Below are 15,061 nucleotides of genomic sequence, written 5' to 3' on the forward strand. Positions count from 1 at the left end.
CTGAAAGCTGAAAGATGAGCACTCCTGACTGCTTTGGAAACAGAAGTGAGCCATGTGTCGCCGTCGCTCCCCGTGTGGTCACTTGAGTGATGCCACAAAAAATGAAGGGTGATTTTTATTTTATTTTTTATCGTTGTAACTAAGCTCCCGTAAAACGCAAAGCCATTACAGTCCATGCCGGATCCGATTAGTGGTGGAGTTTTTCTTTTTTTTTTTTTTTTATCGCTACAAAAATGAAGACTTCTTCACGCTAAAGCGCACACGTGACGGTCATCCCTATCTGCTAGCGTAGCGTAGCGTTATGCTGATAAACTGAACATATTGTAAAGAATCCAGTCAAGTGAAAAGAAGAGATTAGACGCCAAACATAATCTTCCTGGCAGACTAAAGCTTTTTGTTTCATATTTAACTTAGCTAATGACTCGCTGGAGTTGAAAAAAAAAAAAAACTTTGCAATTTTCCGCCTGGCTAGCTGCCGAGAGCGCGGCACTTCACCTTATCCGCATTTTGACTCGGCCCATTTGACAATCCTCTTTACAAGTTGGTCCTAATGTTGTTTCCCCCTCACTCTCACTCTAATGGACTCTTGCCCGCTTTCCAACCACCTTGCGGAAAATATTTGGAGATATTACTCGAAAGAATATCATCAAAACAAACCACGTCGTATTTTTATTTTTAGCTCTTCGTAATTAGCACCCAGCTAATAATTGCGCTCTCCACTGTTTCGGCTCAAAACTGAAACCTAAATTCTGAATCACCTAAGAATTGATAAATAAGTTTGCCGCTCATCCCTACCTGCAAAGCCACACACACACACTCCAGACTGGCTTTCATCTCCACGTTTGCAATCTCTTCTCTGTGATATTAATCCATCACAGTTGGAGACGGACAGAGTGAAGAAGGCGAAACACGGAGGTGTTAGCGGGAGGCCAATAAAAGAGCAATTTGTCTTTGTTCCCGCACCCTCCAAAGGAGGCGAGCATGTAGTGGAGTATCTCCAACGTGTGTGTGTGTGTGTGTGTGTGTGTGTGTGTAGCATTCAGTATCTATTAAAAAGCTTACATCAGCCCAAGTTGCCAATGACCGGCGCGTCTGATGTAGTTTGTCTTGCAGGATGAGCCCCAAAAGAATCGAATCGATATTTTCGTTTAGTATTCTTCGGGAGGGCGAGGACGCACATGCACTCGGCATTTATCTTCCTTGAATACATGCACTCCCGCTTTAATTGCGCTTATAAAAGTCTGCGTCCAACGGAATCGAATCTTACATTAACAACTCTCATTTTGACTTTTAGAATTTTGTAGTGGACGAAAGGCGGAAGATGTTACGTCAAGCCGGACCGAACCGAGTCGTCGTCGTGGTTACGGACGCTCGCGGGTGTCCGACCTAACGCGACGTGGCAGAATGTTGTCGAACAAAACGAGTTCCCGGGACATTGGCGCCGGTCCATTTTATATTCTGTGACTGGTCTAATTTGGCTTGCAAGCCAAAGAGCTGCCAGTGCGTCCGCTTTAAAATTCTCAAGAGGGTCCTGCTCTCCTATTCGCTCGACCGAGGGTTTTTTTTTTTTTTTTGGGTGAGGATACTTCTTTTCAAGCAATAAACTCAAGAGGCTCTTAAGAAAAACATAATTTTCTTGCATCTAAAAATAACAAGTTCACTTTCTGGAACGTAGATCCCAAAATGCTCACCCCACCCTTCCTTTTTCTTTCCTTGTAATTTAGAGCAAGGTGTCTTCACAGAAAAAAAAAAAACAAGACTTTGAAGTCGTGCCTCTAACCCACCTATACAAAAAGCAAAATAACAAGTTCTTCGGGGAACAGAAAGACGAGTGGTGCTAATCCAAAGATCTTGTCTTCACCTGAAGTGTTGATTTAAAATTCCAGGTGTAAAAATCACGTCGTGTACTATATACCCTTAGTGTTCAATCAGATATCTCGAGATTTTTGAAAGTGTCAGAAGTCATTAGTGGACCTCGCACAGGAATGCTAATGAGGCTCTCAACCGTGTCGTCGGTACGAGGTGACCAGTTGGGGCGTCGGGATTTCATGTAATGACATTTTTTGGTGTGCTCACCTTGGCCACTAGGGGGTAGTCTCCTGCTTAAAATGTACAGGCAATTTTTCTAGAATTAAAAATTAAATGTTCTCTCACGTCAGTGACTCTTTCCGACTTTGTGACTCATGAATTTTTTTTTTTTTTTTTACAGCTTCAGTACGGCCTACCAGTGTATCTACTACTCCCCCGAGCACACGGCCAAAGCTCAGGAGGTTCTGAGCAGCGTCAGCCTCCTGCAGCCGCTCATCGGCACCTTAGCCGATCAACTACTCCACGCCGCTCGCGAGCATTCCTCTCCCGGCCTGAGGGAGGCGCTCAAGAACCTCGCAGACAAGGTGAGGAAACCCTGAAACACCGGGCGTGGCATTATAACTCCTCGCCAGATTGATTCTGCTCGTTACAACTCGTTTCTGGAAGAAGGTGACTCGATGGCGAGCTTGCGCTTGATTGGAGCGTCGCGCCCGCCGCTGACATCTTTTTTTTTTGTATCGGCGTAATTAATGAATGACATCTGCTGCTGTCAGACTGCAATCTGTTGTGCCAGAGATTGTTTTTAGCCGGCGTGGATCGGAGCCCAATCAGCCGGCGTTAATTGCCGCGCTCGCGTCGCTCTCATCCCTGATTAGTCACGCACGTACCTGCCAAGGAAAGGGGGATGCCCCTGGTCAGCCGACGAGTGAGTGAGTGAGTGAGTGAGTGAGTGAGTGAGTGAGTGAGTGAGTGAGTGAGTGAGTGAGTGGGTGAGTGAGTGAGTGAGTGAGTGAGTGAGTGAGTGAGTGAGTGAGTGAGTGAGTGAGTGGGTGAGTGGGTGAGTGGGTGAGTGGGTGGGTGGGTGGGTGGGTGGGTGAGTGAGTGAGTGAGTGAGTGAGTGGGTGAGTGGGTGAGTGGGTGAGTGAGTGAGTGGGTGGGTGGGTGGGTGAGTGAGTGGGTGGGTGGGTGGGTGAGTGAGTGAGTGAGTGAGTGAGTGAGTGAGTGAGTGAGTGAGTGAGTGAGTGAGTGAGTGAGTGAGTGAGTGAGTGAGTGAGTGAGTGAGTGAGTGAGTGACAGTCACGAGATAGTCAGTGTGTGATGTACTTAGGTTTAACGAATTAATTTCAACAAATAAAACACATTTGATTTTGCTTTAAACAGAACTAAAAATGTAAGAATTCTTTAAAAAAAAATTTATAAACAGTAAGAATTTTCCCCAAAAAAACTTTTTTTAAATTAAAACGTTTTTCTAATTGAAAAGTCCTTTATTGATCTGAAAATTATTTTTTCCTTCTTTAACATACAACTTCTATCCAAGTTTTTGCCGAGTCTTTTTTTTTTTCCCCCCTCAATCGTGCATATTGTGTTTTTGTCCTCATACCATAATATCCCAATCATATCAACGTGCTTGCTTTGGAGCTAACAAATCCATTTACACTCGTGCCAGCCTGTTTACTTTTAATTTTATCATTCACGGTTTTTATTGTGTTGGTTGTATTTGGACTCCCTGCTGACTTTGCCATTACTCTCTTTTAGTTGGCAATGTAGTTTATGTTCAGTAAGAGGTTTTGAGTGGGGGAATCCTCTTGTGGATGTTATTATAATGATTGGTGGCGTTCCACGGCCAACGATATGTGTCGGGCTTACCTGGTGGCGGATTTCAAGTTTCCTCCTCTGTACAAATGTGCTATTTTTATGTCTGTTTTTCTTCTGTTATGTTCCTATTTCTCAGTTCAGATCCACAGAGGCCCGTTTTCTTTTTTTTTTTTTTTTTTTTCCTCGCTCCATAATCACGCACGTGCAGGTGGAGTGAGTAGCAAAATGTCTCCGGGGCGGCGTCTCGTGGCTTCATGTGTAAAAGAGAACGAAAAGGAAACACAAAGTTGCCATTTAAGCGCTTCCTCACTCACAAAGCGGCGTATCGCTTAGAGGACGCATCCTGCGGCGCTGCCAAATGCCACTAAGAAAAAAAAAAAGGGGAAAAAAAAAAACATTAACACCGCAGGGGAGCAGTTATGTTATCACTCCAATGCACCAAAAAAAAAAAAAAAAGCATTTACAGCAGCTTCTTGACGAGACCACCAAAGTCCCAATTGTTGCTTTTGGAAATTCATAAAAGCGAGCTTTTACGATGTTTACGCAAGTTGCTCTCCATTTTACGCCAAGTGCCACCTCGTGAAAACACTTTGCTCTGTAAATACCAAATACTGTTGACCAAAGAAATAAAAGAGGGGGGGGAAAAAAGCATTTAATGCATAACAAAAATATACCGGTAATTGCTTTCAATTATTTTTTTCCAAATTTTTACAAGTGCAAGAGACTTGTAATGAAATTGCAGCTCGCTGATGAAGATCTCCCCGCTTTGCTCGGTTGTAATCGCGGCGCCGGCAATGCGACTCGGGAGACCTTTTATCACTTTCACTCTGGCGGGAAACGGGGACTTGTGACACCGGCGGGTTCTTTATCAAAGGAACAACGCTCCTCGGAGATGTCGCAAGTCCAAGTAATTGAATCGTTTGTTTGTTGATGCTCAACTGGCTGCTATGTCTTCTTTTAAGCTACCTTCAGTCCCAAAGGCTTCTTAAGCTCTAAATTTCCACGGTTAAATCTCACTCAACTCACGGTAGAAGCGCTTCGGCAAATATTGGACCGTTTTTCTAAAAAAAATGGCTTCGAGCTTTCTAATGTGAGTCCCAGTTGAAGTTTACTGTCACATAAACATAGGAGAATTACACGTTAGCTTAGCTAGCTTAATGCTAACACATTTGGAAGCACATAGAAGAATTAATATACTGTAGCGGAATGGTTAAAGAATTGCTGATTATCGGGACCGGCATTTTTCAATGTCATTATTCCCTTAAATTTTTTTCTATTTTTTTATTTGGCCTAATAATAATTGCAAATTTTAAAATGCGGTAGCTAATACCAGCCGATATAATCGGTCGGGCCCCACTAAAATGAAAACTCTTTTGTTTTAAAGGATGAAAAGTTTTCAACAGACCAGAAGAGTCAAATTGCGTCCATTTTTTTTTTTTTTTGTGGTTTGACCTGAGTGACTGATTGTCTTGTCCCCACCTGGCCTTGTCTCAGACGGAGCAATTCGTCCACACGCTCAAGGATGAATTGGTCAAGTGCGCCCTGTTGGCACTGCACGCCGCCCAGCCGGGCTACGTGTCCAAGAACCAGAAGAGCGGCGAGCGAGACCCGAGTCCCGTCCGGACGGCGTCGCCGTCAACCCCTGCCGACGACAAGGCCACGTCGTGCAACAACGTGGGCCCGAGGCGAGGCGAAGATTCCATCCCGCACCACAAAGAATTCGACGAAGAGGAATGGGCAAGTCTTTTGTTGTGTTTAATTAATAATCACAATGTGACTTTTGTGCCTTTCACGGTACGTATAATGCCTTGGACATTTTTTTGTTTTTTTTTAAAAGAGCGTTTTAGAGCAATTTCCAGGAAACCTTGGCCGTATGATCTGTTTTCTCTCGTGTGAGCTTTCTGCTTGATGAAGTGAGCGGTGCACTGTGTGACTGTTGGATTCTTTCAGGACAGAGTTTGGGCCAGCGTGGCCAAGCGTCTCAACTGTGTCATCGCCATGGTGGACCAGCTGGCCGACCAGGACGACCGCAACAAGCAGGAGCGTGGCGGTGGCGAGCAGCAACAACTCGCTGATGTCATCACCTCACACAACCCTGGTAGGGAATTTTGAAAATAATAATTATGCGGCTGAAATTGGCTTAAATCCATCTCTGTATTTTTTTTTTTTTTTTTTTTTTTTTTTTTGCAAATACAGCCCCAAAAGCTGGTTTAGTCATTTCCAGAGATCCTTCTGCGCTCGCTTGTGATTTGGCTCGAGAAGACATCATTGATACATTACTGCCCCCTGTTGACCACTAAGAGAATTACATGAATACGCTTTTGTCTTCAAACCGAAACCTTTGATAAGATCAGTTCTAAAAAAAAAAACATACCAACAATAGAAAGCATGTGATCCATAATATAATTATTATAAAAATAGGTGAGTAACACCAAATTTGGAAAAACAGTTTGCAAAACAGGTTTTTATGAAAAAAATTATTAAGGGGGAATGGGAAAAAAATGAGTGTAACCTTGCAAATTTTTAGAATCTTTTAGATTTTTTTAAAATGTAAGATGTAGTTTTGGTTAGTGTTTTTAAGTATTTGTATTTGTTTTCTTTAATGAAAAAGTAATTTCAGTTTTAGTTTATATTATAGTTTTCATTAACTATAATTACCTTAATTTTGAGTCATTTGTGGAGCGGTCTAAGTCAATTTAATCTACTGATGTCATTTCATTTTGTCTTTTCAGAGACCTGTCCTTTTCACAAAGACAATTTTATGATGCGTTTAATGATCCACCATTAACTGTGAATCATCTATTATGCATTGTGACGCAGTATGAAATGTCGCCCTTGAGACGCCAAATGTCTTGAAAACAGGAAGTGATGTCTCGCTCGCTATCTGTGCCACTGGGTAAGACGGGAAGTCACGCCAACGTCATTCATGGTCTTCCTTGTTTTTCCAATGTTGGCAAAGCAGGTGACTGGCGGGAGCAACTGTGCCCCCTGGTGACAAGATTGAAGGAGTGCGTGACACAGGTGGTGGACAAGGCCAGGAGAGCCGTCACCTTTGTGCTATTGCAGGAGGCCGCCTGCAGCATCCCGCAAGGATTCCTACTGCAGCAGAGGAGAGACGTCGTCTTCAGTCAGGCTGTGAGTCAACGATTACGATAGAAGTACTTATACGAACCGAAAAAAAAAAAAATCAATTAATTTGACTTAAAAAAAACGCACGCGTTAATTAAATACAAATACAACTGTACAAAACATGAATACAATAAATTATGGCCTATTTTAAGTTAATCGAAACGAAATCAAGTTCATTTAAATGGGAATGAAACAGAAATGAAAACTTGGATTGCATAAAATTTAATTATACTCTGACTTCAATATCTATTATCTGAAATGCTTATCCTCACCATATAATAAATAATATAACATGGAGCCATACTTTGAAATCATTCTGCCTGGGCCAATGAGACATGCATGTGCTCATTTGCTCCTCCAGGGGGCGTCATTTTCCTCTCTGTCCTTTTACTGAACTCTACTCTCCTTATATTTTATGGAACTCAATCACTAACTCGATAAGTTATCGCTTTATTGTTATATAACCCGGCCAGACAGGTGAAGGTGCTAATGACCCACTATGCTTCCTTGCCTCTTAGTAGGTTAATAAAAACTGTAAAAGTACTTTATTGGCATGTGTGTTGTCAGCAAACACACATTGTAAAGCAGTTTACTGGCATGTATGTTATCAGCACACGGTTTTCGTGTTAGCAGTAAGGACGAGTTTTGCTAGCATGCAACTCGGGTGTGCTAAGTCCATTTTCTGTTGAAACAACATAAGACGTTCGGATTCTTTAAATGTGAATGGATGCAGCATGCGGATTAATGAAAAATGTTTTCTTGTCGGCATGCCACTAAAAAGGCACGTGTGTGTTTGTGCGCACCAGCTGGCAGTGTTGGCGTGCGGTTTCGTCATGCGCGTCTACGCCGGAATGCAGGACAAAGGCTTTTTGAAGCAGCTCCACCTGGTCGGCCTGGTGGCCCAGTTTGAAAGCCTGCTCAGCACCTACAGTAAGTTCACATGAACTAGCAGCCTTGTCGCTGAGTCATCGCGCTAACATGGCAACGTCCCAAGGTGAAGAAATCGGCATGCTGGAGGATATGGAGGTGGGCGTGGCCGACCTCCAGAGGGTCGTGTTCAAGGTAACCCAGGCCAGGACGGACCACCTCAGTGACCTTCAGCCCGTGGTGCGAGGCAGACGGTGAGACTTCCGTGGACTTTTCCACGTGAGTATTGATGTTCTGATGCGAAGCTTTGTGGCTGTGCTCAGGGACCACTTCACCGTGGAGGTCCCACTGCCAGGCCCTGCCTTCCAGAACATGCCTGAGGAAATTAAGGAGGGCCAACCCCTGCGTGTGTTTCCGGTGCTTTTTAACGTGGGCATCAACGAGCAGCAAACCATCGCCGAGAGGTCAGCGTACCCCTCGAGCTACCACCTCGATTTGAAAACCATCTAATCATCTATTGCCTTTGCAGGTTTGGAGACATTTCCCTTCAGGAGAGGATCAACCAGAAGAACTTTGAAACGCTGGAGTGTTATTACAAAACGCTGAGTGAAAAGGTGCCACGTGAATGTAAGTTGGCTCAGTGCTTATCACCAAGGGTGCGGTCAGATGGACCACGGGAGAGAGTTTTCACTCTCACTTGCTTTGCTCGTTAAAACAGGTCTACCATGTTTCCAAAGTCAGACCGACATCAAGGAACTACTTGAAAGTCTGGGCCAGAATGTAGTCGCTAAGCGGAGGAAGAATGTGGAGATTCTGTGGAGCGCTGCGGCGGTGAGACAAAAGTAGTGATTTGACGCCATCTTGTGACAGTGTGGGGCCAAGAAACTTAAGTTGGCGTGAGTTGGGGCCGATTCGTTTAGACATACGTAGTGCTTTGCCACCATTTTGTAACACCTGTTTGCCAAGGAGCAATGCTGAAATCTGTTGAGGAGCTTCATTTAGACAAAAGTAGTGCTTTGCTGCCAAGGAATTACGTTGAAATGAGGGGCTTCAGTTAGGCAAACGGTAAATGATGCCGGCCCGGTCCATTTGGAAAAGTCCGATATCAAACCCTCGCTCTTCAAACTCTTCCCGGCCCCGACGTACTTAACCGTCTGATTCGCCGCTATCCAGATTTGCCGGCGTCTGAACGGCATCAGGTTCACCAGCTGCAAAAGTGCCAAAGACCGAACGTCCATGTCCGTCACGCTGGAGCAGTGCGCCCTGCTGCGTGACGAACACCAGCTCAGCAAGGACTTCTTCGTCCGCGCTCTTGACTGCATGCGGAGGTAAGGCCTTCAGAGGCATCGTCTTTGTTTTCAAGCCGGAAGCCCCGCCCCTCCTCGCTGCATTCCACCACCGCCGCCCGCACACACACACGTGTTTCCATGGATGCACATCCCGACAACAACAATGTAACAACTTCAGGCGGTGTTTGTAAACTTCTGACAAGAGGGTTCAAGACGAAGCCGTTTGCTTCGGCTTGGTTGCGTTGAGGAATGCTCGGAATGCGCTTGAACGCAACACCCGGCCCGCCTGTTTGTTGTTTTTCAAATCAAACTTAACCCCAAAAAAAAAAGACATAACAAAAAGTAGATCAGCGATAAAGACCTGCTGGACTGGTTGGCACTGCTTGGCATCCGCACACCTCGAGTCGGACTTTCTTCTGGGAACAATTGACAGCTCGGCAGGTGCGTTGGGTGCGGAACAAGGCATCGTTTTTTTGTCCCTCCGGGGCTTTTTTGCGCCAGTAGGGTACGGTAAATGACGTGGGGAAACCAGTTTGTCTCCGTCAACACCTCAGATGAATTTCAAGACCAAAAACGGTGCAGATATGTGACGCTAAGGATGTCAAATTTACAAAAGCCAAATCCTCGATGGTTCATTTATGAGGGGTTTTTATCCGCTAGCCGAAATAAAGGGCCAGTTGACATTTTTAAAAATGGCGATAAACGATCGCCAAGATGGATGAAATTTGATTGTCGACAAATCGATTTATTTTGATCGTTCGACAAGGAAGATCTGGTAGATGTATAGAACTAGCATCCTGCATGCCGCCTCCCTCCCTCCATTCATTCCATTTCCTCCATCGTCTTCCTCTCTTGTCTTCATGGTCTTAAAGTTTCCCACTAACCTGGCTTTCTCTTTCTCTCTGCTCGCAATTGGGGTGGGGGGGGTGCGTGGACGTTCTTCCTTTTCTCAGTCGGCTGTCTCACGGAGAATTGGGGCACTGGGAGGACCCCGAGGCGGGCGCGGCGGCCGAGAGCAAACCGACGTCGCGTCACTTTTACCCCATCGCCCTGCTGCTCGTCAGCTCCCACCTACTGGTCGTCTGGCTCATTTTAAGTCTGGTTTTTCTGCTGGCAAAGTATCAATAAAGCTGCTGACAACTACCTTGCTCGCTCTCTTCGCTGGCCGCCCTCGCCATTCTTCGGTTTTGTCACACCACTGAAAATATCGTGGGAGTGTTTTCACACGATTTGTGAGAATTCCTGAAGTGCGTAAGCACATTTTTCCGCGTATGACTTGTGCGTCAGATCGTGTCAGTTGTGTATGTAAGTTCCAATTATGTGAGAGTGTGTGTGTGTGTGAGAAAGTTTCAATTGTGTGAGTCGTTAAACTAACAAACGGAATGAATGAAAAGAGGCCGTGGTTAGCATGCAGCTAACTCAAAAGCAACTTTTTGCTAACCTACGTTATGTTAGCTTCAATAGCGGTCATGCTAGTATTAGCATTGGTTAGTTCAATAACACTGCAAATGAAATTAGTCAAGGTGCTAAAATGCAAAATAACTTCTTGCCATCTTCCCATCAGGCGGAATTTTCCGGATTGGCAACCTCCCACGCAAGAAAGTCTGACTAACCAACTAAATAAATAAAAACTAATTGTTAGTTTTAAGCCTTGGGAAACTCAAAAGCAACTTTTTAGCTTTTTCTTCCCGTCAGGCAGAATTTTCTCGGATTGGCAACCTCCCTTGCAGGAAAGTCCTGCTTAAGACTTTGGAACGGAACCACGGGGTTCCACAATTACTGCTTTTAGTGGGTTGTAATCAGACTTGTGGTTTGCAAAACATGCAGCTGAGGAAATTCCAAACATCTGCGACGCCAAGTCGGTGTCCCCTCTGGCCTTTGCGACGCCTTCCAAGATTTTTCATTATCTGACATCAAGGCGGCACCCTCAAGATTGCTCACGTACACAACTTGAGGCTCGCTCACATTTTGTGGACAAAGACTTCTTATTTAGTTTCCTTTTTTTGGCTGGAGTTCCAGAAGCGAACCCACCAAAACTCTAGCACGACATAAAAAGCACGTTTTGACTCATATTTGAAAATCCTGAGGTGACCGCCATCATCGTTGTTGTTGCATTTGGCTGTCAGAGAAGGCTGCCGCATGGAGAACGTGGAGAAGAACATCGGCTGCAGGAAGTACGCCTTCAACATGTTGCAACTGATGGTCTTCCCAAAGTCTTACAGACCGCCCGAGGGCTCGTACGGAAAAGTGGACACTTGATCGCGTCGTCCCACGAGCAGCTTCACGTGTCATTTCTTAAAACTGTCCAACAAATATTTATTTTTTCTACAGTATGATGTCATTTGTTGCATTTAACAAATAAAATATTTACATTTTCCCACTCTGTCTTTAGGAACTTGTATTATTGCGCAACCGTAGAGTGGACTTCAACATACTCGACAAGTGCAAATCAGTTTTCTCCTTTCAAATGAATGGAAATTACTGTGCCCTGAAAAAATCCAACAAAAAAAATTTAACATGTTTTTAATAGGCAAAATAGAACTTTACAATATTGTAACACATATATTAATAATTCAAAGGAATGTTAAGAATTCAACAGTCTGCAGAATGATTTCTTGCCTTAATTCACCTTTGCCACTAGGGGGCGCTACAATGTATATTCAAGTATGTACATTTATACAGAGAAGATAACTGCTCAGTAATCTGGATTAATATTTTTTCACAGAGTATTGTGTGGCTGCATTTTTTGTGTGTTAGCATTAAGCTTACGGATGGTCAACTCAGAATGGCCCATTGAAATTTTAGGAGGAACTGCTGAACTTGAATGCTCTCATCCCATTGTGCAATGTTTTGATGCTTTTTTTTTTTTTTTTTTGCAGACCTTGCTTTCCATTAAGCATATTTGGACTTGGTACATTCATTTGTTTTAGCGATTAGCATATTTTGGGCTAACATTCATTTCAGTTCAGTAGCATATTTTGGGGTTAGCTATACAGTCATGGCTGTTTAGCAGTTAGCTTATGGTCACTTTCAAATATCACCTCTGGCTTGGTGATACCTCAAGTCCATCCACATTAGAATACTTCACATATTTTGGTCATATTGAGCTACGAGGTGTTATGGAGAAAATCAAAACACACTCAGAAGTTATTCACATGTATATACTTTGCTGCAAAAGTAATTGGACAATGACGTTTTTTTTCTCGACAGCATTACAAAAAAGCATTAAAATAAGGACTTGTTTGAGGCTCCCGCGATGAGGAACATTTTGCTTTGGAAAACAGTCATTGTCCAAAAACGTGTGGACCTCACTGTACATATAAAGACATTTTTAGTTCCTATAAAGTATGACATATTTACATCTAGTGTTGGGCATTAGTTTGCCAATGCTTGCAGGAGGGTTTTAAATCTATCCAGAAAAGTTGTGACGTTCCCAAGTGAGTGCGTCTCACATGGTTGACAGTTGACCTGCAACTCAAAACAAGAGTCTTGGTTACAATCCGTCTGTTTATATTTTTAATTAATCGGTAAAATAATAACCTTACATGCATATTTGAAATTAACTGTATGCATGAAGCGTCAATAAAGATAGCTAATGAAATACATAAATATTTTTCGGGCAAGTTGTGGCATAATGTGGTGCTACGCTGAAGTAAATCCAAATTTTGAATTAAAAATAAATAAATACAGGAAATGACTCACAGCGTTGCTTTCAGTTTGCAGGGTTTCGTTGAACTCTTCGATGCAGTTGGCGTACACGTTGTCAACTTCCTCTTCGTCTATGACCATTACGAGCTCCTCTAAATAACACTTGAGGGACAGATGATGACACTTGGCCTGTGGGAGAGGTTTATACATCAACAGGGGAGCCATAGACTAATTATAGCATTTTGGGAGAATTGGCTTACTCGAATTTCATTCATGGACGGAGCGTACAACATCGCGCTGGACTCCTGAATGGGCAAAAAACATTTTGATTTCACTTAATGGAATAAAAATGAAAAATGTCACTGGTTGTGGCGAAGCGTAACAATTTGTATACCTTTTGCTCACCTCAATGGAGGGCGTCAGGCCGCTCAGGCACTGTTGCACGCGTTTTGAGTCACCCAAGGACAACGCACATGAAGACGAAAAGAAGAGGCTGCAGACGGAACGGTGAAGACCATCGTTAAGTTCCATTTTGTTTAATGCTATCAAATATTCTGGTGCTTTCAATGAGAATGTATCTGATGTTTTATTTGATTGCATGCAAATAGTGTCAAATGATTATAATCACTACAAATGATTAAATAATTGGCCTAATTTTCTTCCAGCACTGGTTGACTTGATGTTTGTTTGCATAGGAAGCGAAGCGACGCTACACTGCTGTCGTCGTACCTCAGCACAAACACACAAAGCCACACCTGAGTTGTGCGTCTGTCCCTGCACAGGTGAGGGCAGAGCGACAGCCGGGTGCCTGCCTGGAAACAACACGGACGGGTTAGTGCACAGCCTCACAAGTTCAGCGTTCACGCTTCGCTGACACCGATATACGAAAAACAAATACAGCATAATTAACACGGATGATTGGCACAGATGAATATCTTGAGTCTGTTCCCCGCAAACAAAACTGATGATACCTTTTTGTTGTTTTTGTCGTGACAGATTGATGACTCTTACCTTTTCATCGGCACAATCAAAGTGATTTATTTAACCATGGTTATGGTTGCGAGTGGCAGCCATGATCTTTTGTTAACTACTATTTGGTTGCATCAGAGGGAACAAATATTTAAAAAAATAAATGATAGTCATGCAATCCAAGCAAAATAAAAAAAATAGGTCAAGCCTCCTCCCTTCAAAAATCTCATTTGTTTTCTAATATAGAAAAATATGTAATTTTTTTTATATTTTCATACTCTATAAAAACAATAATGTCACAATTATATAGAATATAAAAAATAGTTTATGATTCAATGCTCCAATTGTGGTGCTTCTTCTGGTCTTGGCCACCAGGAGGCAATGCCATGTTGGTATCCATAATTATTATGTCAATGGTGTCTCCCAACATTAAGCTAAACAGGTTTATATAAAACAAAGCTACATAAGCGGAATTGTTTTGTTCGATGTTTAGCGCGACAGTAAACATCGACTGGGAGTGGCAGTAAATACCTTGATCAGCTTTTTTTTTAATAATTATTCACAAGTATTTTTAAAGCGTTTCTCGTGGGTGATTAAGACTGGCGCTGCAAAATGCTTTTGCAGGTGTCAAAGTCCAAAATGCAGATGACTTGTGTTTATTTTCAAATCCCTTGGAAATCAAGGAGACATTTTTAGGGCATGCGCAATTTCTTTAGGATGATGCTGAGGGAGTCAAATGACTTAGATTGACATGGTAAGGTTACGCGTCCGTAATATGTTCAATGAGTGGGGGGGGGGGGGGGGGGGGACAGTGTTCTTAAAATACACCAAGCCACTCGAAAGTGAAACTTATCGTGGACTTTTCCTGTTGTGGTTATTAGGAAGCTGGACTGGAAAGGCTTACGAGCGCACGCGTGGTTCACCGCCCTCACGCGCGAGTTATTACGCCCGATACATTTTCGTTCAAAGTTCAAACGACGCGCACGCATAAACGTCGCGTTGAAAATGAATTGAGTGAGAACAACGCCAAAAGTCATCTTACCGTTCCGCAACTTATCAGGTGCAAAGGGACGAGCTGGCGCGCCGTCATGAAGCCGCCCTGTGCACCGTGCTCGTGCGTCCACAGTCAATGGAGCATGTCGCTCCGGTGGACTGCTGCAGGACGGACAGGGAAGGTGGAGAACGTCGTGCTGGTGGTCTCCGTCAGGGGGTAAAAAAACTAAACGAAGCACACCGGACAGAGAAAACAAAAGGTCGCACATTACACGCACTAGCTCAATGGTGAACGCCTCTGCGTTCGTCACGAAGGAGAGAGAGAGGGGGAGGGAAGTAGGTGAGAGCGAGGGGGGAGATAGAAAGGAATATTCAAGTGCTTCTGATTTAACTAGTTGATGTGACTACAGAAATGGCGGGAAGGCTATTCGAAGATCTGAAAATTAATCAGACTATAAAAGGAAGCTTATTAGAACTTTATTTTGGAGGCACTTTAAATGATGGCAGGTGTCCCCTGACTCCCATTGACCAGAAATTTAAAC

The 15,061-nt window shown here is 43.6% G+C and overlaps 2 protein-coding genes across 13 annotated transcripts in view; one reads left to right on the forward strand and one right to left on the reverse strand.

The window, feature by feature from the left end:
• The window catches only part of inpp4b (inositol polyphosphate-4-phosphatase type II B), a 58,199-nt gene extending 46,910 nt beyond the window's left edge, over positions 1–11,289 (forward strand). For 7 of the 12 annotated variants that reach the window (XM_049720317.2, XM_049720321.1, XM_049720325.2 and 4 more), the window contains 11 exons: positions 2,210–2,393; positions 5,119–5,361; positions 5,575–5,722; positions 6,584–6,759; positions 7,560–7,683; positions 7,748–7,874; positions 7,944–8,084; positions 8,150–8,247; positions 8,339–8,451; positions 8,794–8,948; positions 9,863–10,052. In XM_049720317.2, coding sequence (XP_049576274.2) covers positions 2,210–2,393; positions 5,119–5,361; positions 5,575–5,722; positions 6,584–6,759; positions 7,560–7,683; positions 7,748–7,874; positions 7,944–8,084; positions 8,150–8,247; positions 8,339–8,451; positions 8,794–8,948; positions 9,863–10,037 — 1,684 coding nt within the window. In that variant the 3' untranslated portion in view covers positions 10,038–10,052. Of the gene's footprint in view, positions 1–2,209; positions 2,394–5,118; positions 5,362–5,574; positions 5,723–6,583; positions 6,760–7,559; positions 7,684–7,747; positions 7,875–7,943; positions 8,085–8,149; positions 8,248–8,338; positions 8,452–8,793; positions 8,949–9,862; positions 10,053–11,035 lie in introns of those variants that run through there. The other 5 variants (XM_049720316.2, XM_068650821.1, XM_068650822.1 and 2 more) reach the window with 4 other exon arrangements.
• A 468-nt stretch (positions 11,290–11,757) lies between these two features.
• LOC125968873 (uncharacterized) lies at positions 11,758–14,844 on the reverse strand. The gene is made up of 6 exons (XM_049720361.2): positions 14,569–14,844; positions 13,287–13,369; positions 12,963–13,050; positions 12,818–12,862; positions 12,612–12,746; positions 11,758–12,377 (listed from the first exon to the last, which is right to left on the reverse strand). The coding sequence occupies exons 1-6, from the start codon at positions 14,614–14,616 to the stop codon at positions 12,285–12,287; spliced, it is 492 nt and encodes a 163-aa protein (XP_049576318.1). The 5' UTR covers positions 14,617–14,844; the 3' UTR covers positions 11,758–12,284.
• Between the last annotated feature and the right edge of the window lie 217 nt (positions 14,845–15,061).

This window comes from Syngnathus scovelli, chromosome 5 (genome assembly GCF_024217435.2).
Source record: "Syngnathus scovelli strain Florida chromosome 5, RoL_Ssco_1.2, whole genome shotgun sequence".
In the NCBI taxonomy this organism is placed as follows: domain Eukaryota; kingdom Metazoa; phylum Chordata; class Actinopteri; order Syngnathiformes; family Syngnathidae; genus Syngnathus; species Syngnathus scovelli.